Source organism: Euprymna scolopes, chromosome 2 (assembly GCF_053919585.1).
Source record: "Euprymna scolopes isolate OS-2025 chromosome 2, ASM5391958v1, whole genome shotgun sequence".
Lineage (NCBI taxonomy): Eukaryota > Metazoa > Mollusca > Cephalopoda > Sepiida > Sepiolidae > Euprymna > Euprymna scolopes.
In genome coordinates this window covers 78,281,744-78,309,735 of record NC_136483.1, presented here as the reverse complement: position 1 = coordinate 78,309,735, position 27,992 = coordinate 78,281,744, and the positions used below count along the sequence as shown (strand labels likewise).

Below are 27,992 nucleotides of genomic sequence, written 5' to 3'. Positions count from 1 at the left end.
ATGTAACAAAAATTATTCTGATCCCATGAAAGAAAGATATAGAAAATAGTTTTGAGATGTAGTAAAAATTAATTTCCAAAGTGTCTAGCCATATTCTGGTCACATGACGATGACCTTTGCTTTCAAATAGGATTTTTTAAAAGTTATTATTTATTTTCAATTGAGTATTTTTCAAAGCAAGTCTTCAGTTGAAACCTGTATGTATATATGTAGCCAGAAATGTTTTTATGAATAAAAATTTCAACCAAATATACCACTCTACTTTTAATTGCTACCTAAAATATAAACTCAATAAAATTCATAAGATTATATATCAGATCTCTATGAACAAAACTACACGTAGAATGGATAGATGTATCAATGCGTCGATTACTGGTTTTCCACTAATGTTTTGTTTCTCAACTATTCATCATTGGGTAAAAATAACAGAATTTTATTTTATTTTCCAGCTAAACCAGTTCGATCGTTATATAATCGTGAAAAACCTGTTGATCAGAGAGAAGATGATTCAAATGAACGGTCTGAATTTTGCCAATCTTCTGATGATTCAGATAGTGACATATTAATGCAACAATGTCTCAAGCTCCCTCTGGATGACCATCAACCAGCAGGCTTGTTTCCTCAACCTAACTTTCCACAAACTCTTCAACCACTCAATCCTGTTAGAATGTTCCCAGCTCCCTTACATCCTTTAAAAATTCCGCTAATGCCTGTTCCTAATTTAGGCAGCAGGATGCCTTCCTTCATGGTAACCACTGCACAAGGTAACACCTTGTTGCCACCACCAGTAATACAACCCCTTCTTGGAATTCCTATAAGGCCATTTCAAAGTATGCCGGCAGCCAGCACAACATTGCTGCCCAAAGAAAGATCTCACCTAGTGGGGCCTGCTGTTAAAAGGCCCCAGAAGATTAGATATCCACCCTATCTTAGATCAGTCCCGCTATTGTCCAAATCTAATACAAAGACCCAAAGTTCAGATATATCTATAAGCAAAATCAGAAGTATAAGCCCTAAAAAAGAACCTGATCCCAAAAAGGCAAAAACAAGTAAAATTCCATCATTATTTGATACAGTTACCAAATTTTCAAAATATCATCCAGAGGGCGAAAGTAATTTTTTAAAAAAGATGAAAATACTGAGTGCCAGAGCAAAATCTTGTCCAGAGCAAAATCTGGAACTTGATGCTAAAAAGGCCAAAACAACTAACCTTCCATCATTAAGTAATTCAGTCACCCCATTGTCCAAATCTAATGAAAATACCAAAATTTCATATAATTCTGTAAACATGATTAAAAACATAAACACGAAAAAATCTGAAACCAAAATAAGACTGACAGACCTTTCTCCAAAAGAAAAAATTGTTTACCTCATAGAACAATTAAAAAATTCTGAAGAAAATGTACCATCAAAGAACATATTTCTGGACAAGTTATTTGACAAAATTGGTCGCCAATGGCTACAGATCAACTACATAGTGAAGCAGCAAGACGATTTTGTGTTTGGCAGCTTAAGCATTGCAGGTGTGTTTATCACACGGCAGAAAACCAAGCAAAAGACGTTGCTGAGGAAGACCATTCTTGAAAGAGCATACGATGTGTTACGACTTATATCTGTTGATGACATTATCGAGTTGGGAGATCCGAATGCTAACGATAAAACACCATTGAAAGAAGAAAAATTTGACTTGATCATTAATATAAAAAAAATTCAAAATTTCATTGATACCTGGAGTAAAAACAATAACCAACCCAATATTACATTGGCCGATATCAACAAGTCTGACATGGACACCTCACTTTTAGTTCAAGTCAATAAAATGAAAAAATCTCCCAAAACTAGTTTGCAGGTCATTGGCAAAGTAACGTTAGGCACATGCCAAATTGCATTAAAGTCTGCATCAACTGTTAAAACAGCTACTGATAAAGCTGTTGCCAATGCGATTCAAAGGTTTAAAAGTTTATCACCAGAAGAAATTGCTTATGAAAAAGGGATGGAAAGTTCTACAATGTAACAGATTTTACAGAATTGCCTGAAATTGTTGCTCTTTGGATTAAAGATTTAATGCCACTGAAAGAATCGCTGAAATTCAACAAATTGTTCCAGAGAGACAGTTATGAGACAAAAGTCTTCAGAAAATGGTAATACTTCACACTCACCCCTGAAAAAAGGTGCCATATTATCATTGAAATAGTCAAAGTTTTGGCATAAATATACATGAACTCTTAGAATCTCTGTTGAATTTTCATAAGAATCAAGTCATCTATATATTAATACCATAGTACCTTTAACATATGTACATGTGTCACAGTTTCCAGATTATAAATTATTCAATCGGAAGATGCTACTTATAAAAAAGGAGGATGGAAGGTTATAACATTCTACGAACATTAAATTACGCTAATTTAATCTATCTTCCTTTTTAATAAGGATTTCCTGATCACTGAAAATGCAATGTAAAAAAAAAAATTTTTTAAATATCGCTTTTGGGTCGTACATGAAACTAAAATATTCTTTCTTGGTCTTCTGGCTAGGATTCAAGTGTGATATTTGTTCTGTCTAAAGATGGTATAATGACATTGTGGGGTTTCCGTTCATGCCGGGTGTCCATACAATGGAAACATGTCACAAACTCCTATAACGCTATTGGAGATAAACCGTAATAACTAAATATATTCTGACACTACATTAACCAGATTACTTAGATAAATATTTTTACAGTTTTAACAAAATGGCTATAATATCATCGTGGGGTCTCTATTGATGCTGAATGTCTACAGAATGCCCAGCAGCAATATATTACATATGAAAGATGCCACCGTAGAATTTCCACAAGTCTCGCTAGTTTTATTTAATTTGAATTTGACTTCTCACATAATGTAATGATTGATTGCCAGCCATGTTTCTAGCTATTAAATCGGAGCGGCATAAAAGTGGCTATCCTTTTGTTTGGCAGTTTCATAAATGAAAAGGAAATCAGATCAGAAAATATCTAATAATTTTGTACAAAAAAAAGTAATGTGAAATTTTTCAGAAAATAAGAAACCTTAAAAGAAGTTATTTATAAATATATATATATAAATATTTGTTAATATCATTGAATTTTACGGTTTTGCAAAAAATAGGTTCACAAATCATTATCAAGTCTTGTCACCCAACATCACGTGCATTCTTTGTATTAATTCTGATTCGATATTTTTGTGAATATTTATTTATATTAAATTTCTAATGGCTTATCAAACCTACTTTAAAAACATAATTTGTTTTATTTTTCCATTGCCTATTGGCTTACACCATAACCCAAATCTTAACACAAAATTGCATTTCCAAAACTCACTGAAACTGCATTCTTTAGATTTTTATTTTTCATTGTATCTTTGTCAATAATTTATGCTAATGTATTTTAATCTGTTTATTGTGTTACATGCATCTAACATCACTCAAATGCCACGCCTTTGCAAACGCATTCAAAACATAAACTTTCAAATTTACATTTTCTATGTATAATATTTTTTCATTAAAAACCTCCAACATTAAGTATAAGTTATGAATCAAGGTTCTCTTCAATTATCTATGACCAGTCCTCATGACATCTGTCTTTCTTGGTCTGCTCCTCTTTCTTTTTCCTTGTTGATTTTAAAGTATTTTACAATACTAGATGAAGGCCTGTGTAGAGTGTAGCTATTCCATCTCCAACATTATTGCTCTCTTTCTCCCTCTATCAGTCACTGCACTTGTCTTTGCCACAGTTCCCTGTTGCCAGAATCTATACTATAATTTTTTTTTTTTATGTATTGATATTCATATTAAAAACCCTTTTTTTATTTATTTAAAAAGAAAATACTTTTATATATGGGTTGTGGAATTGCATTCATCAACAAAAGATCTAGCTAATTTGCATATTCTTTTAAATATTCATCTATATATTAATATGATAGTGTGTGTGTTATTTAATGTGTCACGTTTACTTTCGGGTCGTTTATTTGTTATGTACTTCCATTTTTTTGTAATAAATAATTTTATCAAGAATTCTTCATAAGTTTTGGTTTTGATTATAACTGATGGCACTCAGCTCAATTTTTTTAGGAATAATTTTACCAAGAATTCCTCATAAGTTTTTGTTTTGGTTTCAATTATAGCTAATCGTACTCCAATCTATTTTTTTTTAAATAATTTTATCAAGAATTTTTCATAAGTCTTGGTTTCGATTTTAGCTGATGATACCTTAGTAATCTATTTTTTTTATAAATAATTTTATCAAGAAGTTTTGGTTTCGATTATAGCTAAGGAAGTAATGTTTATGTTTTTATATATATATATATATATATATATATATATATATATAAGTTTCTGATTCAGTTTCAATCCAAGCTGACAAACCGAAGTTATATTTTTTATTTTTGAAATCACAACTTTATAATATATAAAAATCAATAGAACATTAACTTTATAATAATATATACAAAATCTGCAAGAATTAAATATCATATTTAAGCATATTTTACAATCTGTCTACACCAGGTATCCCTGCTAGCTTGGATAAATACTTTTGCAGTTTTAACAAAATAGCTACAATAATATCAGAGTGTCTCCATTTACGATGAATATCTACAGAATGCACACATCAGTATATTGCATATGAATGAGTCCCCTGTGGAATTTCAGCGTGTCCTGCTAGTTTTAATTAATTTCCTATAGTTTTCTTAAGGGATGATCATCTTTAGTTAACTATTACGTGTAATTATATTCATGCAGATATTCTACATGATTTATACTTGCGTAATATTTGCATAAAAAGGTTGTAGTAAACACAAACCTCTATATATATTTATGTATGCATATATATATTTGTTTAAAAAATGTTGCCTACCGAACTCCTCTGTCAGGTTTTGGTCTACAGACATGAAACTTAATATATAGGGTATTCAAACCCATGTAAAACTTTATATTTGGGTTTTAGCCAGGAAAAATTGGTGCAAAAGTGTGAAAATGAAAAAAACTGGAATTTGCCAGATGAAGGTCGAACAACGGCATTGTGAATATGCATGCATAACGTAATAGCTAATGGATCATGTTTTAATTTTTATCCTTGCAGCAAATATGTCTTTATAGCTAAGGCATTAACGGCAAAGGAAAAAGTAAATCGTAAGCTAAACGTTTTGGTTTCGATTCTCGTTGATGGTACATGAGTCATTTTTTTTTTTTTTATTAACTTTTTAAATCATGACTATATATTGGGTCCAATATAATATGATAATGAATACGAAATCTGCATTAATCAAAATATCATATTTAAGCATATTTTACAACCGGGTAATGCTGGGCGGCCTACAAGTGTCAAAATGAAACCTACTCTTTTACTGTTTATGATTATTGGAATATCCGTGCTCAAAATTGAACTATTTAAAAACTGTCACTTTTTATCATGATGGAATGCCAATCAAATTGCCACAATTCACAGAATTCAACACTTTCTAATTTACCAAAAGATTTGTCATAATGGTACAAAAGTTATTTATCATTTATATTGGATGAAAATATTTGTGGCTCACTGCCAGGGAGTTTTTCATGAATGCTCATTTATACGTCTACAAAAATGCTTGAAATATCCTTTGCATCAAATCATTCAGCTTCTTCAAATTCATAACCAAGAATTTGGATTGCTTACATCAAGAAGATCTTCAAACAGCAGTCAGGAGATTTTACTTGACAAACGTGGTTGTTTTCAAATTTAATGTAAATAAGTTTTTGTTGAGCTGTCCTCTTAAATAGCCAAACCCAACCATTATCAAGCATCACAGTGTTGTCTAACATTCTACTAGACCTTCATTAACCCTTATCCTCGTGTGACCCTTAGGCCTTGATAAGCCATGACCTAGTAAAAAAAAAAAAAAAAAAAATGAGTGTGGTACTTCCAAAAGAGCAGGTCCACAGCAAAATAAACCAATGTGTGTAAACATTATTTTTCCATTCTCTGGTTTACCAAAAAAGAAATATTTTTAAGACAAATTTAATTCCTTCAGACATTTGGAATGATTATCTCGGGATGTTTTTTAAAAAAAAAAAAAAAGAAAGAAAGATACCTGGAAAAATTATTTTGAACAGAATAATGAAAGCAGAAAGGAAACTAAAAAAAATGCATTTTACAAGTTTTTTTTAATTCTTTTTGTGTTCTTTTGAATATTTTTTGTTATTATTTTGTCTTTTCATTAATATAATAAGTTATAGAAATCTTATCTTCATGTGTCTTACTGTTATTTCATGCCATTTTCAATTGAAAATGTTGGCTTATACAAGCTGTGTATTTTCAAACCAATGTGAATGCAGATTTGAATACTATTTCAATATTCATTTCCTCAATACATTTTTGAAACAAAACAGGAGTCAGTCGAATGGCTGTATATCTACTTATTAGACTTGGGAACTTCCTTGTCATCTATATATATATATATATATATATATATATATATATATAAGCGAAAATGTATGTGTGTATGTGTGTGCACTTTTTGTGTATGTCCAGCAAAAACTTTGGGTGGGTCGGCTCGGTCGGGTCACTCCTTAAAACTTTTTATATACTGTCCAAATCAAAGTAACCTCTTGCGTTTCATTTTCCTCATTTAAAGGGAATACTATTAAAATTATATAAAAGCTTGCTGCAGTTTCACAATTATTCATTTGAAAATATGTGGTAGAACTTGAAAATTCTGAGAACCATATTACCATCCTGGTATGACCCATTATGTTGGTAAATAAATATTTATAATTAAAACTTATTGAAATCTTTCAATATTGTCATTCCTTTTACTCATCTTATTTCAAATCCAACAGTGTTATTTTTCTACAAGACTGCATTGATATAGCCTTCAAACACAACTCTTTTAACACTACGCACAATGCTTCAAGCAAACTACAGCATCATTCTCAAATATTTCGTATTTCCTCCGTTATTACTGAAACATATGAATTTTCATAAAAATTCAAATTATAGCTGTAACAGTAATATCAATATAACACCTAATCAATATATAATCGGTAAAATGGTATAAGTTTTTCACACAAATTATGTATTATTGTTATAAACCTACATTTGAAATGTATTAGGCCTTTTATATATATGAATGTCTATTGTATTGATCTGAGCAATTACAAAAACTTTTCGTGTTATTTATGTATATCACTTTACAAAGTAATGAAACATCTGCTTTTCGCGGACGTTTTAAAATTGGGTATAATCATGGTTCTCTAACATGGTTTTATTGGATACAAAATTGTTTTAACTGGTATTTTGCCTTTTTTGCTCAAAATGTATATATTTTGTGAAAAATTCATAGTTTTAAGATGTTTGTATTTAAAGTCACAAGAAATACCCATCTAGCAGAAAACACTATCAATAATTTCCCCTACTCTTTATCTGTGCCTAAACCTAAACGTAGATTCCATGAACAAAGTTTTTTTCTTAGAACTGCATGCCTATGGAATTGTCTTCCGTTTTCCTGCTTTCCAGCTGTCTACAATATGGTTGTTTTCAAGTCTAACATAAACAAGTTTTTGATGAGCCGTTCCATATAAGTTAACAAATTTACCGAATCCCCATTACTAACGATTACTATATTGTCCAATTGTCTACTATACACTCTTTAACCCTTATCCTCAAGTGGCCTCTAGGCCGTGATAAGTGGTGATGCCTATGTAAAAAAAAAAAAAAAATCATGATATCTACAAGTTATGAACGGGGGTCGCGTCTATCTTTAATTTGCCTGACTTTTACGCGCTATTTTTGAGATTTTTTTGATTGCCACGTCTTCTTTTCGCTTTTCAGTATAAAAAAGTGCAACTGTGAAAACGAATTTGTGTTCCCAGCACTCGTGCTGTGCTTGGCCTTTTGGCCAAGATCAAATCACTTTTGTGTAGTATCTGTTCCAGTAGATACTGCACTCTCTACATTAAAAAAACGGCCTTGTGCCTAATTTGCTCAGTGGAGAAGCAAATAAATATCGGCCCTATGTGCCAAGACGTCCAGAAAGCAAATAAGGTTTGATCAATACTAGGGAAAAAACCCGTCATATCAGTCAATTGCTGTTCATTTGACGGGGGAAACAAACAAATATGCAGAAACTGGCTTGCAATGCCAAACTTAAGTTGCGTGATGTTTGACCTTATTAAATTCTCGCACCTGTCAATTTCACTTTATAAATGTTAAATTAAGACAGTTCTCACTTCCTCTCCCCTCGTGGCCGAGCTGGTTAGGTGTCAGGGTTTTTTTCCCTTTCTTTTCCACCTTTGCGTCATGGCTTTGGGTTCGAGCCTACCTTCTTACCAAAACTTTTTTTTTTTCTTTTACACCTCCAAACACCTGGCCAACATTTATTTTTTTTAAACAGGGTTGTTTTGATCTAAACCCCCCACCCACCCAACACACACACCTTAAACACCCGGGCAATGCCGAGCACCCCCGCTAGTCTATAATATAAATCTCACCTGTCCATTTGAATGTATGTATGTCTCACATAAACTTTTGACAGAGGCAACGGATTTTCACGAGATCAGTATCATTTTTAAGCTTGGTCCTTCGGACGACAAATATCGAAAAATTGGCCAAAAACATTAATTCCTTCACCCTCAACTGGGTACTTTTCTACAAAAGGGTGTCACTTTTTTCACCGATATTTTCAGCAGTCATTGCCTCGTTTCAATTGTCTATAGCCTTAATTTGAATCTACGTCACTTCCGGTTTGTCGATGGGCACAGCAGCTAACACGTCACCTTTTTTTTTTTTCACTTTCCTTCATGGTACGGGTTCAAGCCTGCCTGCCTACTACAACTTTTTTAACTTTTTTTTTTTTTTTTTTGCTCAACACACACCTACGAACACCCAGGCAATGCTGGGCACCCAGGCTAGTGTGATATATAAGGCAAAGTATACCATCGTTTTTTATCTAAAGCCAGAGCCACAGCGTCCCTCAGTCTCATTGAAATCAAATTTCTCGGTTGTTTGCTTCCTGTTCATTTTTGTTTTTTGCTCTTCTTTTTTTCCATCAGAAGTTCATTGAAGTACTTGGTTGGCAATTCTCTCATTAAGTTACAATATTTTACTTTTGTTGCAGATTTTTTGAGCAAAAATTAAGCTTGGCTACATCATATCTTTGGCAACATTGTTTAAACAATCAAAATGTGTTTTGCTATGTTTGCGGGGAAATATGTTGCAATCCAATAGGAAAGGGATCAGTGAATTTATGAAATGTGCTTATCTTGCTTACTTAAAGTAATGCTGGGTGGTCAAGATAAGGCATGGGTACTCCATATTGCATGCAAACAATGTGTTGAGCATCTTTGATAATGGACAAAAGTAATAGAAGGTCACTCCACTCTGGTATTCCAATGGTCTGGCATGAATCAAAAAACTATTTCGATGACTGCTATTTCTGTGCAGTCAAAACGAAGGGAATCAACAGGAAGAACAGGAATTCATTAGTTTATCCAAACCTGAAGTCTGCACTTAGGCTAATTCCTCACTGCAAGGGAATTTCTGTTCTAGTGTTTAAAGGCTTGCTCAAATTGAAATTGCCTGATTCTGAAGAACAAGCCTCTGTTTTGTCCACTGACAGTAGTGAAGCCACTGTTTCAGATGTCAGTTTTCCTCTTTCTTCACTACCACAGCTTTTTCCTCAAGGAGAATTTAATCATCTGATTAGAGATCTCAGCCTTTCCAAAGAATCTTCTAAACTTTTAGCTTCAAGACTCAAAGAAAAAATCTACTTCAGCCTGGAACTTTCATAACCTTCTCTAGAAAATGTCATATTGAATTCTTGCTATATTTCACTCAGGAAAATGACATGATATATTGCAACAACGTTGCCAGCCTGCTACGGCAACTTGGTATCGAACAGTATCATTCTCAAGATTGGCACCTTTTTATAGACAGTTCCAAATGAAGTTTAAAATGTGTTCTTCACAATGGCAAGTCATATGGATCAGTTCCTCTAGGCTATTCATCGACTCTCAAAGAAAAATATGATGAAATCAAATTTGTTCTGGAAAAGATTTCATACAGCCAGCACCAAGGGATCATATGATTTGAAAATAGTTGGGTTTCTCCTCGAGCTACAAGGTGGCTACATAAAATTTCCTTGCTTCTTGTATTTGTGGGATAACAGGGCAAGAACAGAGCACTGAATAAAAAAAGATTGGCCTGTGCATAGTGAATCGATTCCTAGCTCTCAATGTTCTGGCTTCTCCTTTGGTGGAGTGTTCCAAAATTGTGTTTCCTCCTCTTCACATAAAGCTTGGCATCATGAAACAGTTTGTGAAGGCTCTTGAAAAAATGGTGACTGTTTCAAATATATTTGCATGAAATTTCCAGGGCTAACCATAGAGAAATTATAAGATGAAATTTTTAATGAACCCTAGATTCGAAATTTAATGAATGACGCAAATTTCTGTCAAATTTTATGAATCCTGCAGAATCCGGCGTTTACAAATGTAGTAAAATTCTTTTTGGAAAAAATTAAGACATCCAACTACAAAGAGCTTGTTGAAACATTACTCATATGTCTCCATCAACCGGGTGCAAATATGAACATCAAGCAGCTATCTTGCTCGTTTTCCAGAAATCTAGGTGATGTGAGTGACAAGCAAGGAGCACGCTTCCATTAAGGCATCAGCGACATGGAAGTTTGTTATCAAGGTCTTTGGAATGCCACCATGCTTGCAGACTACTGTTGGTCTATCAAGCACGATAATGGCAGAGCCCCTATTCTAGAAAATCAGTAAAATGTCAATTTATGGATGATGTCTATGTTTAACATTTTTTTACAACTTCAATCTTTATAATTGTGAATATTTTGGTGTGATTTCATGAATATGTGTCTTAAAGTTACTTAAAAATATTGTTTCTTTGATTTGCCTGTTTTTATTGTAATTATCAGCTTCTTGCAGAGGAGGTATACCATAGTAGAAAAACTACACCTGATAGAAAAAAAGTGAAAGCATTTCTGGAATCAATGCCCTGAAATTAGGTAAAAACAGTTGAAACATCTTAGGCACTATGAAATTTTTTTTTTTTTTTTTTTTTTTTTGTTGGCTAGTGTAATCGGATTACTCATTTTTGGTTTTTCCTTTTTAACTGATCTGCTGGTCTCTTCCACAATTTTTTTTTTCAATCTCAACATGAGGCTTGGTTCCCATGAGTTTTCACAAATAACAAACAGGACCCTGAATAAATGTATGACCTTTATTCCAACAATCATCAATGGATCAAAAGTGATCAACTCAGCATCTGATAAAGTCCAATTTTTTGCAAAGAATTTTGCATCAAATTCCACTATTTGAGACAGAATTAACTTCTAAATTTTCTCCTATGACTTTAAACACTAAGCAACAGTCATATATATATCTGTCTGGAATATCACAAATATTATCAAGAACCTTGATGCTAGCAACTGGTCCTGACAACATTCCGATCATATTGCTTAAAAAGCTGCAACTGGAACTAGCCCCCATAATTACAAAGCTGTTCAATCACTGCTTAAAGAAGAAATGCTTCTCTTGAAAAACTGCTCAGTATTTAAAAATACTGGAGATCTGTCTTCTGCATTTCGGTATAGACCAATTAGCCTCCTGTGCATTACGAGTAGCTAGTTTGAATTTGGAAAAATAAAGAAAATATCAACCACTTCAGCAAAAACAATCTACAGTATAGGTTACTACTTTCAGTGGTGGGCAAACAATATAGTTCTTCCTGAAAGATTAACAGCTGACATACTGACTGTAATATCACATAGGTCTGCTTCACAAACTTGCTATGCTTAGAATATCTAGAAATGTCTTCTCAACCATCAAATCCTTTCTCTTTGATAGATTTATAAAAGGAATTGTTGACAGGTAGAATTCTGATACACATAATATCAACACCAGTGTACTTCAAGGATCCATTCTGGATCCAACCCTTCGTGATATTCATAAATGATTTCACAAATTACATTTTAAGGTCATTTATTGATATCTTTGCAGATGACATCTGTCATCTATGTCAGCACTTCAAAGAGCATTAATGATCAAGATCTTTTTGATTCTCTTTTTGGGAGCTGTAGAATATGGTGCAATGAGGAAAAAAAGTGGCTGATTAGTTATAATACATTAAAAACTCCCCAATTTGTCCCAGTTGAAATGAATGGTGTACTCCTATTTTGATAAACTTCTAGGACTGACCTACACCCAATGTCCAAATGGGAAATTTAGATCAAGTTTGTTATTCAGATCATTGAAAAAATAGTTGAATCATTCTACTGTTTTAGAAAGTTTCTCACTTTTGATGCAATCCTCTATCTGTATAAGAACCAAATACTCCTGAGATGGAATACTGTTAACACATCTGGGGAGATGCTATGCAGAATATTCTTTCCTGCCTTGACAGAGTATAAATCAACTTAGAAATCTAGTGGGAAATGTTCTCTTCTCATCTTTACACTTTCTTTCTCACAGAAAAGATGTTTCTAGTTTTTCATTACTCTATCATTATTTTCATGGTCAACGCTCAACTAAATTCCAATCTCTAGTTCCTCCCTATAAAACATTCACAGCAAAAACTCGAGCTACAACTGCTGTAAATAATTTTCCTTTTTTTTCTCTACCTAAAGCTAAATGAAGCTTCCACGAGGAGAGTTTGGTTTTTTTTTTTCAAAGAGCTATCGTCTGTGGAACAGAATACAAGACTGCTTCACAACTAACTACAACATGGTAATTTTCAAATCTAATGTTAACAAATTATTGTTAAGCCGTCCTCTTAAATAATCAAATTCTGCCCAGTTTCAATTCTCTCGTACAATCAAGGTGTTTGTCTGACGATCCACCTGATAAGTCTTTGTGCCGTGATATGTAGTAACTTATTAAGACAAAAACCTTCTCTTGTGTCACGAATAGGTTTGTGTTACTTCCAGTTAGGTTACTACTTTCAGTGGTGGGCAATTTATTTTATGTCAGTGTTTTTCTATTTAATGTGCACAATATTGTGTGCCTCTATGCATATAAAAACAGTGCCATCTTTAAGAAGAAAATGACATTCAGCAATGTTATGGGCTTAATAAAGGATTTTAACTTGTCTTTCACAAAAACAAAAACAAAAAAAAAACAAATTAAAAACTTTAGTGACTTACATTTTTAGTCTATTATCAAATTGTTGCTGTCTGTTTTTACATGATCCAAATCTAAAGTTATTACTGAAATCTAGCTTGATTTTCACCATGATATGAATCATTAAGAAGATTCAATGTGTTAGCTGTTGGATTTTATATGTATAATAAAAATTGCATATATTTTTGTACATTTTTTTTTCGATGGGTAATGATGTTTTACTCAATATTTAGATTTGTTTGATATAATAATTATTGCTTTCTTTATGGTCAATTTCCATTTACTACAAGATGACATTACATTTCTAAGGATATTTTTTTACAAGGTAATCGCTGCTTCTCAAGGCCTGGGAGCAACTGGAGGATCAATAATCCCAGTGACCACCTTACACTCATTAACCCTTAATGAGTAAGGTGATCACTGAAACAACAGCTTAGTGATCGATGATGGTCAAAATTGGGTAGAATTCGATTATTTAAGAAGGTGAGACATCAAAAACTTGTTTACATTGAACTTTAAGATGACCATGTTGTAGATAGCTAAAAAGCATGCCAGCAAAACCGAGTTCCACAGGTGAGCAGTTCAAGGAAAGAAGCTTTGTTCATGGAATCTACATTCCAATTTAAATACAGATAGAGAGTAGTGGAAATTGTTGGTAGTGATTGTAGTTAGACGAGTGCATTTTATGAAAATTTGGCAAGAGGGAACCAAAGATTAAAATTCAGATGAGCACTTGCCATGAAAATAATGATAGAAAAGAGATAAGCTCACAACGTTTCTTTTGTGCGAAAGATATTGCAAGAAGGAGAAAAGGGCATTTGAAGTTCGTTCTGAACTCTGTCTTGGCAGAATAGGTGCACCAAGCAACTCTTGCTCAGATGTGGCAACAGTACTCCATTTTAGAGTATATTTGGCTCTTATACAGGTAGAGGATTGCGTCGAGAGTGTGATACTTTCTGAAGCAGTGAAATGACGCAACCATTTTTCCAGCAACCTTGACAAAAGATTTAATGTAAGCCTTCCAATTCAGGTCAGGGGTGAATGTTAGTACCAGAAGCTTGTTGAAACAAAGTGCTTCTTTGAGACTGGAGCTATTTATACCTATTGGGGCCAAGTGAGAATCAGAGCGTTGGTGGTGAAAAGATAAGAGCTTTGTTTTGGATGCATTAAAATTAACCAGCCACTTTTTGTCCTATTGCACCATATGCTCATGGTCGGAGGAGAGATTCAAGTAGATTTTGGTCATTGGTGGTCTTTGAAGTAGTAGATGGTAGTGTCGTCTGCGTATATGTCAGCAATGAACTCAGAATGTGATTTGGGAGATCATTGATAAAAATACGGAAGAGAGTTGGGCCCAAGATGGATGTCTGGGGCACACTAGTGTTGATACTTTGAGCTTTGGACTTCTGCCCATCAACAACTACTTATATAAACCTATCAGAGAGAAAGGGTTTTATGGTTGAGAAGATACTTGTATTCCATTGTGTCTTTAATGTTTATGATGATGATAGGATTGTTACTTTAGTTCTATTTTTTAAAAATATTTTACTTGTTTAAAGACTGTATTTTTAGCTATGCAATGTGAAAGTTGGCTTTTGGAAGCACAAGATTGCAAAAAGTTTCTGATTTCCAACAAACTTTAAAGAGTCATGATTTGGTTGTTAACTGGTACCAAAAACAAGTGAAGCATGCATGGTCCTCTGTGAGTGCATAGTGAACGAGATATGAAAAAAATCACTAAGTTCAGCATTTGCCCCACCTCCACCCAGCCCCAAAAATCCCCATAGGATGTCAAATCCTGGTGAAAATGAACAAACAGTGCCGTTTTAGGCCCTAACATATGTAACTTTGAGTTTTGCACCATGCAAAAAAAGAAATGACTAAGTTCGTCATTGCCCCCCCCTCCATTTAACCCCAAAAGTCTCCAAGGCCTTAACATATTTAAATTTGAGCTTTTTTTATTATTCAATTTTCACCCCAAACAAGGCACAGTGACACTTTGAAGTAGGGGGCTACTATCTGGGACATAAGTTGCAAGATGTATGTTCACATTACACTTGAACTTCTGCATGTCAGTACAGTTGGTGAAGCAGAATCCCGGAAGGGAGTTCCAAAGTCTAGTAGTTCTGGGGAAGAAAATATTGGAGTAGATGGCTTTCTTAAACCTAGGGATCTCTACTGTGTAGGGGTGAGATTTAGCTGCTTGTCGGGTTTGTCGAGTATTTACATCGAGAAGGTACAAGTGCTTGTAGTTTGTCAGAGCATTCACCATTAAAATACTTGTAGAACTGCAGAGAAATGCAACATCTCGTTCAGGACCTATCAGGTTGGCAACTCTCTTTTGAACCCTGTCCAGAAGTGAGAGACTAGTAGCAGATGCACCAGCCCAAATGTGACAACAGTACTCCATACATGAGTGAATGGTGGCCTTATAGAAGTACAGGATACTTTCAGGCATAAGTAGCTTTCTAGTACGATAGAGAGAACCACCTTCTTCACAGCAGCCTTGTTCAGCACCATGCAAAACTGCTAAATAGACATATACAGAAAATTTTGGACAAATGTGGTAAAATAGTCCCAAAAATGAAGTGTTTTTATTAGCCCTAAAAGAACCCCTGGGGCACACCCAAGAGTTATTGCAGAGTATACACAAACAAAATTATACAGAAATCAGTTAGTTACAACTTTTTAGAAAGTTTTATAAAAATCCAAGGCATCAATTTTTTTTTAATAAGCATATAAGTATCAATTTTAGCCATTTTAACCCGAAAGGCACCCCTAGGGGGTAACTGGAGGTTTCTCGGAAAATCCGTCCTGTTACATTTTTACTCATATCATGTTTAATGTTTGTGCAAAATTTAAAAAAATTCCAAGGCATAGTTATTGAGAAAAGTGCGGACGTACGAACAGACAAAGGTGAATTTACAGGTCCACCATCCTTTTGTCGGGGAACCAATAAATTTGGTACCATTGTTTATTTCTATGCAGCAAATTAACATATTTTTTTTTTAGATTTAATAAAAATAAAATTTTGGTTTTTAGATACCTACCCTAAAGTTAATCTTTTTTTAGCTGTATAGTATTACTACTTTTTAATATTTATATAGAATTTTTTTTAATGTTGTTTTAATCTATTATTTGTTATTTGGATATCAATTTAATAATATTTTATTTATTAATAAGTGAAAGTTATGGTGCAGGTTCAGAGTTCAACCTAATTATGAGAAAACAAAAATGCAGAAAAATCTTTATCATATATGTGCCTGTTATAGAACAAAAATGTCATATTCTAATAATCACGTAGATTGATCAAGTTTTGTTTCTTTGTTTTTTTTTTTTTACTAAAAAAATCAAATTTTATGAGAAAGTGAGATGTTATGTTTTCATCTGCCATGTTTGATAAAGAGAGACAACTCAATTCAAACTACCGAGATCAAAATCAAATTTGTAATGGCTTCGATTTACTATAAAAATTGCTAAAAAAAATTGTGATCTATTAAAAAAAAAAAAACTAATTGATCAATTTACATGATTTTTGGAATATGACATTTTCATTCTATGACTGGTATGTACATCATAAAGATTGTTCTGTATTTTTATATATTTTTTTTAATTAGGTTGAACTCTGGACTTGTACCAAAGTTACAAATGAATTACATTTTTTTTATGCTTGATATTTAGTTACACATCACTGACCAAACTTTAACAGATTATTTGCATAAAAATTCAACAAATAATTATTCAGAAAATCTTCAAATTTATCACACAAAAAAAAACTAGAACTACAGTAACAATCCTATCATCATCATCATCATCATCATCATCATCATCATCATCATAATAATAATAATAATAATAATAATAATAAACATTAAAAACAATGAAATACAAACAAACTGCATGTTTTGAGACCATTCAAAGAGGGGAGGGAGATGGAAGGTGAAATATTTCCACTTATATTGTCCCTATGAAATAAACGTACTAAATCACAAATAAATATTCACAGGGGAAGGATGAATTAGATTAATTTGTTTTCTGTATATTATTTTGATCTTGAAAATAATAATTTGATTGCAGAAATTACCCTCTGGACTAAAATATTGTAGGTTTGCAACAACATATGCCACATACAAATTTATTATGTTTAGCCTATTAGTCACTATCTTATGTAACTTTATAAAGACTTTTCTGACACCTCCGAATGTTTAAATAAAATCCTAGATTACGTCCGAGGAGCTACAACAGCACTATTGCATTAACCTAAAGAGGAAGTAGTCCTGATTTTTTCCCCCCTATTATTAAAGTCCTATCACCGAACCCAGTAAACACCACAGGTTATTATACACATGGTGTGGATACTGTGGTTTCACTCTCTGTAACTGATACATAAATTGATAGTACAACTGTTAAATTCTCGTTCGCCGATTCAAAAAATAATAAATTCTGCCTTAAAACATTCCAGATATTCTTATTGGCTTACATCAGACTGATCCCTTATTTCAGACTAGCGAGGGTACCCGACGTTGCCTAGGTGTTTGGAGGTGTAAAAAAAAAAAGTATTAGTAGTCAGGCAGGCCTGAACCCGTGATGAACCGTGAGGTGAAGACGGAAAAGAAAGTGAAAGAAAACGTGACACCTTACCACTACGCTACAAGGCTATAGGAAGTAAAAAGTGTTCAAATTTAGTGATGTGAATCAAAAAGTTGACTTGCTAAGTGAATACGCAGGTGCAAAAATAAAGGTTGGCTGGAGGCTAATTCAGCTTTCTGCTGTTTCATTTATTTGTTTCCCCCACGATGTTGGGGAAAACCAGCTTCCAGTCTTTGGAGGGGGGGGGCTCTGACAGTGTCTTAATGAATACCAATTGTCTGATATGAAGGGTATTCTCCATATTGATCAAAGCTGATTGTCTTCAAGACATGCCAGCCACGAAGGCCAGCAAGCTGATTTGATTCGATTCAGTTTATTTATACGAAAAAGACAAACACTGGAAACCAGTGTTTTTTTAAAACTCACTCAAAATAAATGCATAGACGACTGTTCGCAACTCATAGATATTACAATCTAGGGAGTATATAAAAAGTTCTAAAATATAGTACCCCACCCAGGAGAACCCTTGCAGAAAGCCTTTGCTAGACATACAAAAACGCGTGTAGCCGTTTTGCCTTTTATATTACAATTTAGATTACAATTCTATAACCTTAAACAAATGGGCAAGAGACTATCCAATATGGCATCTACAAATACATGATGTCAGCGTTCTACATTAAATAAACCGATTTCTTAGCTGCTCAGAGTTATTTGCTTCTCTCTTCTTTTCTCTCTCTCTTTCTCTCTCCCTATCTCTTTCTCTCAATGTGTTTACCAAGACAGAGGGAGAGAGACAGACACAGAGACAGCAACAGATTTATATCTGTTTTGTTTACATTCGAACTGAGCAACACATAAACAGATAGACAAATATAAATAGATACATTGACAGACAGATGTGTGTATATATATATATATATATATATATATATATATATATATATATACATACAGAGAGAGGGAGACGAGCACTGTAACAAAAGAGAATTTCCATATTTAAAACTGTTCAATAAAACTTTTCCTGTTTTTCTTTATTGAATACACAACAAATTTAGTCCATCAAAACTTACAGACTCGGTCTCTCTCCCTCTCTCTTTCTCTCTTGACAGCTAAGTGGATGGTTTTCTTTTTTTCCTTCTTTTCACCCTTCACTTTACAGGTTCGAGCCTGTTGGCCTCCTGACTACATTTTTTTTTTTTTTTTTTTTTTTTTTTTCACATCTCTCCACCCAGCCTGACTACTGCTTCTATTTTTATTTTATTGATTTTTACCCTCGCTGCTATTTTTATTTTTTTATGGCTGGGGCTTGCTCAATATCTTTACTGCACCACCTCTCTTGACCCGTTCTTGACAAGGGGGGGGTATCTATTCTGATAGCCATTTTTATCATGAGGAGTTGGGGGTGTCTTGGGCAGCAGCAACAACAAAAACAACCGTACTTTTATTTTTTCGGGGGGGGGGGGCACGCTTCCACCTGGGAATGCTGGTTAGCGGGTACTGCTAGTTAATAATAAAACTATGATTAAATAATTTGCATACATGTTATGGACAGTCTGGAGAGTGGTCGAATCATGACAAAGAATTCTAGTTATTAATATTATTTAGATGCATTAGACTACTATTTTCATCTTGAGTGTCATTTACATAGTGTTTCGGTCAATGTAACCTCCAAACTTCTTCAGGTGTATAAGGTGTTTGCAGTGGTTAGAATACTTGGAAAAATCAATTGTAAAAGTGATCTTCTCCTGAAGGTTAAAGGTTCAATTCTAAGTGTGGGTGACTGAAAAATACAATTGCGAATTAATGGCAACAAAAAGATGAAAACTGGGGTGTACAATATATATATATATATATATATATATATATTGGACATAAGGGCTACTATTTGGGATAAAATCTACAAGAAACTATGTAGGGAGTTGAGAAGTGAGATGTCTGATATTTATTCACATTATGCTTAAACTTCTGCATGTAAGTAAAGTTAAAAAACCATGAGGGAATTCCAAAGTCTAGCAGTTTGAGAGAAAAAACTATTAGAGTAGAAGGCTTTCTGGCATCAAGGGATCTCTGCAGTGTAGGGATGAACTTTTGCTGCATTTCAGGTTATTTGGGGATATTTACGTCAAGGGAGGAAAAGTACCAAAAGTTTGTCAGAGCACATTCCATTAAAATACTTGTAGAACAGACACAGGAATGCAACATTTCAGTGATGTAGCATACTCAAAAGTAAGTACATCTGTAGCTGGTACTGTGGTACAGATGATAATGCCAATCATTTAGTGGACAATGACTTTCACCTGCATAAAAAAAAAAATCAAAGAGAATGATTACAGTAACAGCAACAACAACGATAACAACAAAAAATGATAAACTGGTGTGTACAATAATAAAGAGTTTCTATTTGATTAAAAATAAATATCTCTAGAAAAGTGCTGCTGATGATGATCATGCCAAGAGCAGGATAGTAAATTGCTGTTAATTGCAAGAGACAGAATCACTGTGGTTAGATGTGGATAGAAACAGAACTATTATAATAGATAATGGTAGTATTAGAACGTCACCAGCCATCTCAAAGTGAATTAAGGATCGGTTTGTTGCACTTTATGATGATCCATACAGCAGCGTTTAGAATGTATCAAAGGAAATGTGTCTTGGTGCTAGGAACAGAGCTGTTGCTAATAGACAAGGAGCTGCTACTGGTAGTAGTTTTCTGGGATAAACAAGATGATAATGATGGCATAACATTGTACACCATTGTTATAATAAACACAACGTCATTTGTGTCTGTCCGTTACATTTACATGTTGATATATGATAAGATTGAAAATGTGTTGATCCTCGATTACTGGTTGTAAGATAATGTTTTGTTGCCTTACTATTCAATGTTGATAAAAAATTAACAGAATTTTTCTTCTTTTCCAGCTAAACCTGTTCGATCGTTAGATAATCGTGCAAATCCTGTTGATCAAAGAGAAGATGATTTGAATAGGGATTCAGAATTTCACCAAGCTCCACTTCCAGCTATTTACGATGCTCCTAGAAGTGATACATTAATACCTAAGCATCTCAAGCATCCTTTGGATGACCATAGAACAGCAGGATTGTTACCTCAATCTGACTTAAAAAATTTTCCACAACCCCTTGTTCCACTCCATCCTTTACTTCCTTTAAGAATGGCATTACCACCTCTTCCTCATTTAGGCAACATGGTTCCTCCCTTCTTGGCAGCTGCTGCACAAGGTAATGGCATATTGCCATTACCATTAATGCAAGCTCTTCCTGGATTTCCTACAAGGCCACCCCAAAGTATGCCAGCAGCCAACACAATGTTGCTACCCAAAGAGAAACCTCGCCTGGTGGAACCTGCTTCTAAAAAGGGCCAGAAGCCTAAATACCCACCATGTCTTAGATCGATATCGCTATTGCCTACATCTAATACAAAGAACCAAAGTTCAAATAATTCTGAAAGCAAAATTAAAACTATGGATGCCAATAAGAAATCCAACCAAATGGTGCTGGCAGTTGACACAACTTTGCTTCCTGTAGTGAGGCTTTGCCCAGTGGAACCTGCTGCAAAAAAGGCCAGAACAACTAAGCTCCCATCATTACTTGATGTAATCACCCCATTGTCCAAATTTAATGCAAACAACAAAACTTCAAATAATTCTTTAAGCCAAACTAACAACAGCCAAAAAATTGTCATACAACCTATGACTGAAGCAAGTCATTCCATTGTTCAAAAAAATAAAATTATTTATGTTGCAAAACATTTGAATGCTGCTAAAAAATTGACAATATCTAGGGACGTATTTTTAGATAGGTGTTTTAACGAACTTGACCGCACATGGCTGCATGTCAATTATGCAGAGATAAAACAGGGCGAGTTTCTTTTTGGCAGCTTAAGCATTGATGGTGTGTTCATTACACGACAAAAAGCCCTAAGTAAGCTTATGCTGTGGAAACTCGTCCATGCAAAAGCATACGATGTGTTACGACACATCCCTGTTGACATGATTATCGAGTTAGGGGATCCGAATGCTGATGGTGATCCAGTACTGAGAGAAGAGAAGTTTGAGTTAATGATTACGCTAAAAAAAATAAAGGATTTCATTATTGCAAAGCATAAAGTTAATCATCAACCCAATATTCAGCTGACTTACATCAACAGATGTGTCAAGAAAGCGTTGCTGGTAGTTTCTGTGGAAAAAAAATTAAACTTTCCAGAAGAAGAATCTAATATGGCCAAAGTAATGCAAGCCCACTGCCACATTTCATTGGAGTTTGCATCGACTGCTGAATTGGCTACCAAAAAAGCTACTACCAGTGCAATTCAACGGTTTAAAAGCTTGTCACTGAAAGAAATTGCCTACGAAATAGGACTGAAAACTGAAAAAATGTGAACAGATTTTACAGAGTTGCCGTCAAGTATTGATTTGTTAGAGAAAGATTTAACATTGTTGAAATCCAAAAACTTGTTTTGAACCAAAGTCATCAGATGAAAGGCTTAAGAAAATGGTGATTCTGTAATACTCCCACAACCACCTTCACTCAGTCCATGACAAAAAACACCACATTATTGTCAAAATAATCAAATTTAGCATGGGTATCCAATATTCATAAGCTCTTAGAATATCTGTCCATTTTAATAAGAATCAAGTAATTTTTACTTAATTTTAATTTGACTTCTGATATGGTGCCATGATTGGTTTCTAGTCATGTCCTTTCTACTGTTGCACCAAATAACTCATCTTGTAAAAGTGATCAATATGTTGTTGTTTTGCAGCTTCGTAAACCTAATTCTTGGCTTCTTTACTTCACTTTACTTTAAATCAGATGAAGTTTATAATTAAAAAAACATGTGAAATCAAATAAGAAATAAGCTGTTTTATAAAAAAATTGTTTTCAAAAATAATTAAACAACCATCCAAGTTCTACTGGCTTCCAGCATAAACGCACCTCCACCAAGTGATTGCATATAGTTTTTTTTTTCTTCTTCTTTTTAAAGATGAGATGTACCTTGAAAATTTAGAAAACGACATGATGATACCATTCAGGTTCAACACATTGTTTGTAAATCAATATTTAAAAGTTGAAAATTAGTGAAATCTTTCAATATTGTCATTATCCTGTTTAGCTTGTGTCCAACAGTATTTTTCTACAAGACTGCAATGTCATAGCTTGCGAACATGACTTTTTTTGCATACTATGCACAATGCTTCAAACAAAATACATCCTCCTCCTTAATAATTAAAAAAAAATATAATTGAATTTTAAGATTTTGCTAAAAAATAAGTTCACCAACCATTATCTGATCTTATTACCCATTAAGCTTAGCTTGCAAAGTTTTTCTAATCTGTACAGCTAATGCTCATGACATCTGTCTTCAGCTTTAAAGTATCTTTTTTTGTCTGTCCCACTATCTTTTTTCCTTGTTGATCCTAAACAAAGGCCAAACTTGCTATACTAGATGGAGATCTGTGTAGAATCTGGCCAATCCATTTCTAACATCCTTTGTTGTATTCTTTCCCTCCATATTTGATGTCCATATGTCTTTGTTGCTAAGTGTCAAAATAAAATAAAACCTAATCTTGTATTGTTTATGATTATTAAAGTACCCATGCTAAAGATTGAACCATTTAAAAAAAAAAAAATTCACTTTTTAATCATGGTGAAGTGTCAATCAAATTGCTGCCAATCGCAGAATTCAGCATTGTTTTTTGTTTGGTTGTTTACCAAAAGATTTGCCATTATCGTACAAAAGTTGTTTACCATTTATATCATAAAAATGTTTCTGGTTCACAGCCAGGGAGTTTCAACTATGAATGCTCATTTCTCTATCTACAAAAATGCTTGGAACATGCTCTGCAGTAAATTATGTGGATTCTTCAAAATCATAACCAGCAATTGAGATAGTTTTATACTTTATACTTTAATTGAGATAGTTTTATACTTTAATTATAGTCAGAGTTTTCACAAACAGTCTGTTGGCTAACAAAAAGAGAGAACTGGAGAAAATGTTAGTGCAGTACTTCTAAAAGAACAAATCCACAACATGCAGAATAAACCAATATGTCTAAACATTATCTGGTTTAAAGAAATATTTTGGAGCCCAGTTTAATTCTTCACATATCTTGGAAAGATTTTCTTGGCGTGTAAGAAAAAAACATTCACAGAAAAATGTGAGTTGAAAGGAAATAAAAATGTTTTCTTTTTTATATTGTTTGTCATGTGTTTTATTTTTATTGTTTGATGCGTGTGTGGGGAGAGTGTGTTATCATTGTGTTTGTTCATTAAAACAATAAGTCAGAAACTTTATCTTCATTTGTCTTACTGTCATTTCATGCCAATTTTAAACTGATTTGAATGCAAAATTGAAAACTGTTTTCATATTAATTTCCATTTTTCCACACTTAAAACACCCCCTCGGCATATATACTCCCAATTAACTTGATCCTCAGCAAAATCCCACCCTTTCACGGTTAAGGTTTCTAGATTTCAGAATGCCTTATATTCTAATAGTTTCTTCTCCTGGACTGCTATCGTTTGGGATTTATTTCTTGTTTCCTGCTTCTCTGACTGTACTAACCTGCAAAAGTTTGATTATTACTGCTCAACTCAATATTTTCAAAATAAGAGTGTAATATTTGTATTTTCTGTTCTCAGAAGTTAGGATATACCTACATAGTTTCCTGTAGATATTATATGTATATATATATATATATATATATATATATATATATATATATATATATATATATATGCATATAATATATATATTTACTAGCATGGATACCCGGCATTGCCTCGGTTGAAATGAAGTTCCATCTTAACACACCTAAGAATATTAATCATTTTCATCATGATACCCCCACAAAAATTTAAAAACTAAAAGAATGGATAAAGACATGTAAATGTAATCGCCCCAAAAAAGAAGTATGTGATATCTTCTCCACCAGATATTTTGGCATAAGGGATACAAAGAGAAGAAACAATTCTCTGGATATTGAACACTTTTTGTTGCTCGTGCGTTAAAAAGAATAAATAAAAATAAATCCAAATAACTTTTGTTTCAATAAAAATAGCAGCGAGTGCCCTAACGACCGCAAAAAAAAAAAAAAAAAAAAAAAAAAAAATAGCAAATAAGAAGGCTCGAACCTGACACGCGAATGAAGGGAAAAAATAAGTTGGAATTTATTTTGCCCACTATACCAAGACGACTTATGACTTTATGAACCTGCAAAAATAATTTTATAAACATTAATGCATGCATGCGTAATATGTTTTTGGTTCATTTTTATTTTTTGTAAAGGCACTTTTTTTCTCAGGCTTTTTTTTTTTTAAATAAAGGAAATTTTCGATTTGCATTTTTTTTTTTTTATAGTGGGGTGCTTTTTCGATTTGCTATTTTTGAGAAGGGGGCATTTTTGTTTCTGAAAGTGTGGCTTAAGTTTGAATTTGAAGCAGTCAAAATTTCTTATAGCCGTTTCAAAAAACAAACAAATGAAATCTTTTCAATTTATTCGTAAGTGTTTTTTTTTTAAATTTTTTTTTTTCAATATTTAAAAAAAACAAAAAGCCCCAAACATTTTTCTGTCTACATAAAATTATTTTTTGAAGCTAGAAACTTATTGAGATTACCAATAGATTTTATTTTGTGAAGAGTTTGTTCTTTTTATGATTCAAAGTTTCTAAGGGGAAATAACTCTACATCTTTAAAAAAGTCGGTCGGAAATAATTCCAAATAAATTAAATATATTATCAATTAAGTTGTTATTTACTGTTTATTAAATAACAATCTTAAATAGAACAGTTAAAACAATTCTCTCACTAGAAATATTGACTAAAGTTCTGCTAGTTAGTAAAATCGATTTTCCTTAATGTAATATGCAAATGAGGTCGCCTCTGAATTTTATATTTTGCAAAAATCATGCAATATATAGAAATAAATGAAAGTGTAAAGTAACGGATCTTTTGTATATATTAATCAAATTGTGAACAAACAAACAAACAAACAGAATTACAAGTTTATATATATAGATTGGACATAAGGGCTACTATTTAGGATAAAATCTACAAGAAACTATGTAGGGAGTTGAGAAGTGAGATGTCTGATCACATAAAACTTGAACTTCTACATGTCAGTACAGTTAGGGAACCATGAGGAAATTCCAAAGTCTAGCAGTTTAAGAGAAAAAACTATTAGAGTAGAAGGCTTTCTGGCATCAAGGGATCTCTGCAGTGTAGGGATGAACTTTTGCTGCATTTCAGGTTATTTGGGGATATTTACGTCAAGGGAGGAAAAGTACCAAAAGTTTGTCAGAGCACATTCCATTAAAATACTTGTAAAACAGACACAGGAATGCAACATTTCAGTGATGTAGCATACTCAAAAGTAAGTACATCTGTAGCTGGTACTGTGGTACAGATGATAATGCCAATCATTTAGTGGACAATGACTTTCACCTGCATAAAAAAAAAAATCAAAGAGAATGATTACAGCAACAACAACGATAACAACAAAAAGTGATAAACTGGTGTGTACAATAATAAAGAGTTTCTATTTGATTAAAAATAAATATGTCTAGAAAAGTGCTGCTGATGATGATCATGCCAAGAGCAGGATAGTAAATTGCTGTTAATTGCAAGAGACAGAATCACTGTGGTTAGATGTAGATAGAAACAGAACTATTATAATAGATAATGGTAGTATTAGAACGTCACCAGCCATCTCAAAGTGAATTAAGGATCGGTTTGTTGCACTTTATGATGATCCATACAGCAGCGTTTAGAATGTATCAAAGGAAATGTGTCTTGGTGCTAGGAACAGAGCTGTTGCTAATAGACAAGGAGCTGCTACTGGTAGTAGTTTTCTGGGATAAACAAGATGATAATGATGGCATAACATTGTACACCATTGTTATAATAAACACAACGTCATTTGTGTCTGTCCGTTACATTTACATGTTGATATATGATAAGATTGAAAATGTGCTGATCCTCGATTACTGGTTGTAAGATAATGTTTTGTTGCCTTACTATTCAATGTTGGTAAAAAATTAACAGAATTTTTCTTCTTTTCCAGCTAAACCTGTTCGATCGTTAGATAATCGTGCAAATCCTGTTGATCAAAGAGAAGATGATTTGAATAGGGATTCAGAATTTCACCAAGCTCCACTTCCAGCTATTTACGATGCTCCTAGAAGTGATACATTAATACCTAAGCATCTCAAGCATCCTTTGGATGACCATAGAACAGCAGGATTGTTACCTCAATCTGACTTAAAAAATTTTCCACAACCCCTTGTTCCACTCCATCCTTTACTTCCTTTAAGAATGGCATTACCACCTCTTCCTCATTTAGGCAACATGGTTCCTCCCTTCTTGGCAGCTGCTGCACAAGGTAATGGCATATTGCCATTACCATTAATGCAAGCTCTTCCTGGATTTCCTACAAGGCCACCCCAAAGTATGCCAGCAGCCAACACAATGTTGCTACCCAAAGAGAAACCTCGCCTGGTGGAACCTGCTTCTAAAAAGGGCCAGAAGCCTAAATACCCACCATGTCTTAGATCGATATCGCTATTGCCTACATCTAATACAAAGAACCAAAGTTCAAATAATTCTGAAAGCAAAATTAAAACTATGGATGCCAAGAAGAAATCCGACCAAATAGTGCCGGCAGTTGACACAACTTTGCTTCCTGTAGTGAAGCCTTGCTCAGTGGAACCTGCTGCAAAAAAGGCCAGAACAACTAAGCTCCCATCATTACTTGATTCAATCACTCCATTGTCCAAATTTAATGCAAACAACAAAACTTCAAATAATTCTTTAAGCCAAACTAACAACGGCCAAAAAATTGTTACAAAACCTATAACCGATGTTCAAAAAAATAAAATTATCAATGTTGTAAAACATTTGAATGCTGCTAAAAAAATGACAACATCTAGGGACGTATTTTTAGATAGGTGTTTTGATGATATTGGGCGCACATTGCTGAATGTCAATTATGCAGAGATAAAACAGGGCGAGTTTCTTTTTGGCAGCTTAAGCATTGATGGTGTGTTCATTACACGACAAAAAGCTCAAACTAAGCATATGCTGTGGAAACTCGTCCATGCAAAAGCATACGATGTGTTACGAAACATCCCTGTTAACATGATTATCGAGTTTGGGGATCCGAATGCTGACGGTGAACCAGTACTGAGAGAAGAGAAGTTTGATTTAATGATTATTATAAAAAATATAAAGGATTTCATTATTATAAAGCATGA

At 33.5% G+C, this 27,992-nt stretch overlaps 1 protein-coding gene across 8 annotated transcripts in view; it reads left to right on the top strand.

Annotated features, from left to right (window-relative positions):
- LOC145292788 (uncharacterized) overlaps nt 1-23,936 on the top strand; it is a 95,303-nt gene extending 71,367 nt beyond the window's left edge. For 5 of the 8 annotated variants that reach the window (XM_080138834.1, XM_080138840.1, XM_080138849.1 and 2 more), the window contains one exon: nt 450-2,463. In XM_080138834.1, the coding sequence (XP_079994960.1) occupies nt 450-2,014 (1,565 nt within the window). In that variant the 3' untranslated portion in view covers nt 2,015-2,463. Of the gene's footprint in view, nt 1-449; nt 2,464-20,643 lie in introns of those variants that run through there. The other 3 variants (XM_080138858.1, XM_080138852.1, XM_080138863.1) reach the window with 1 other exon arrangement.
- The last annotated feature ends 4,056 nt before the right edge of the window (nt 23,937-27,992 follow it).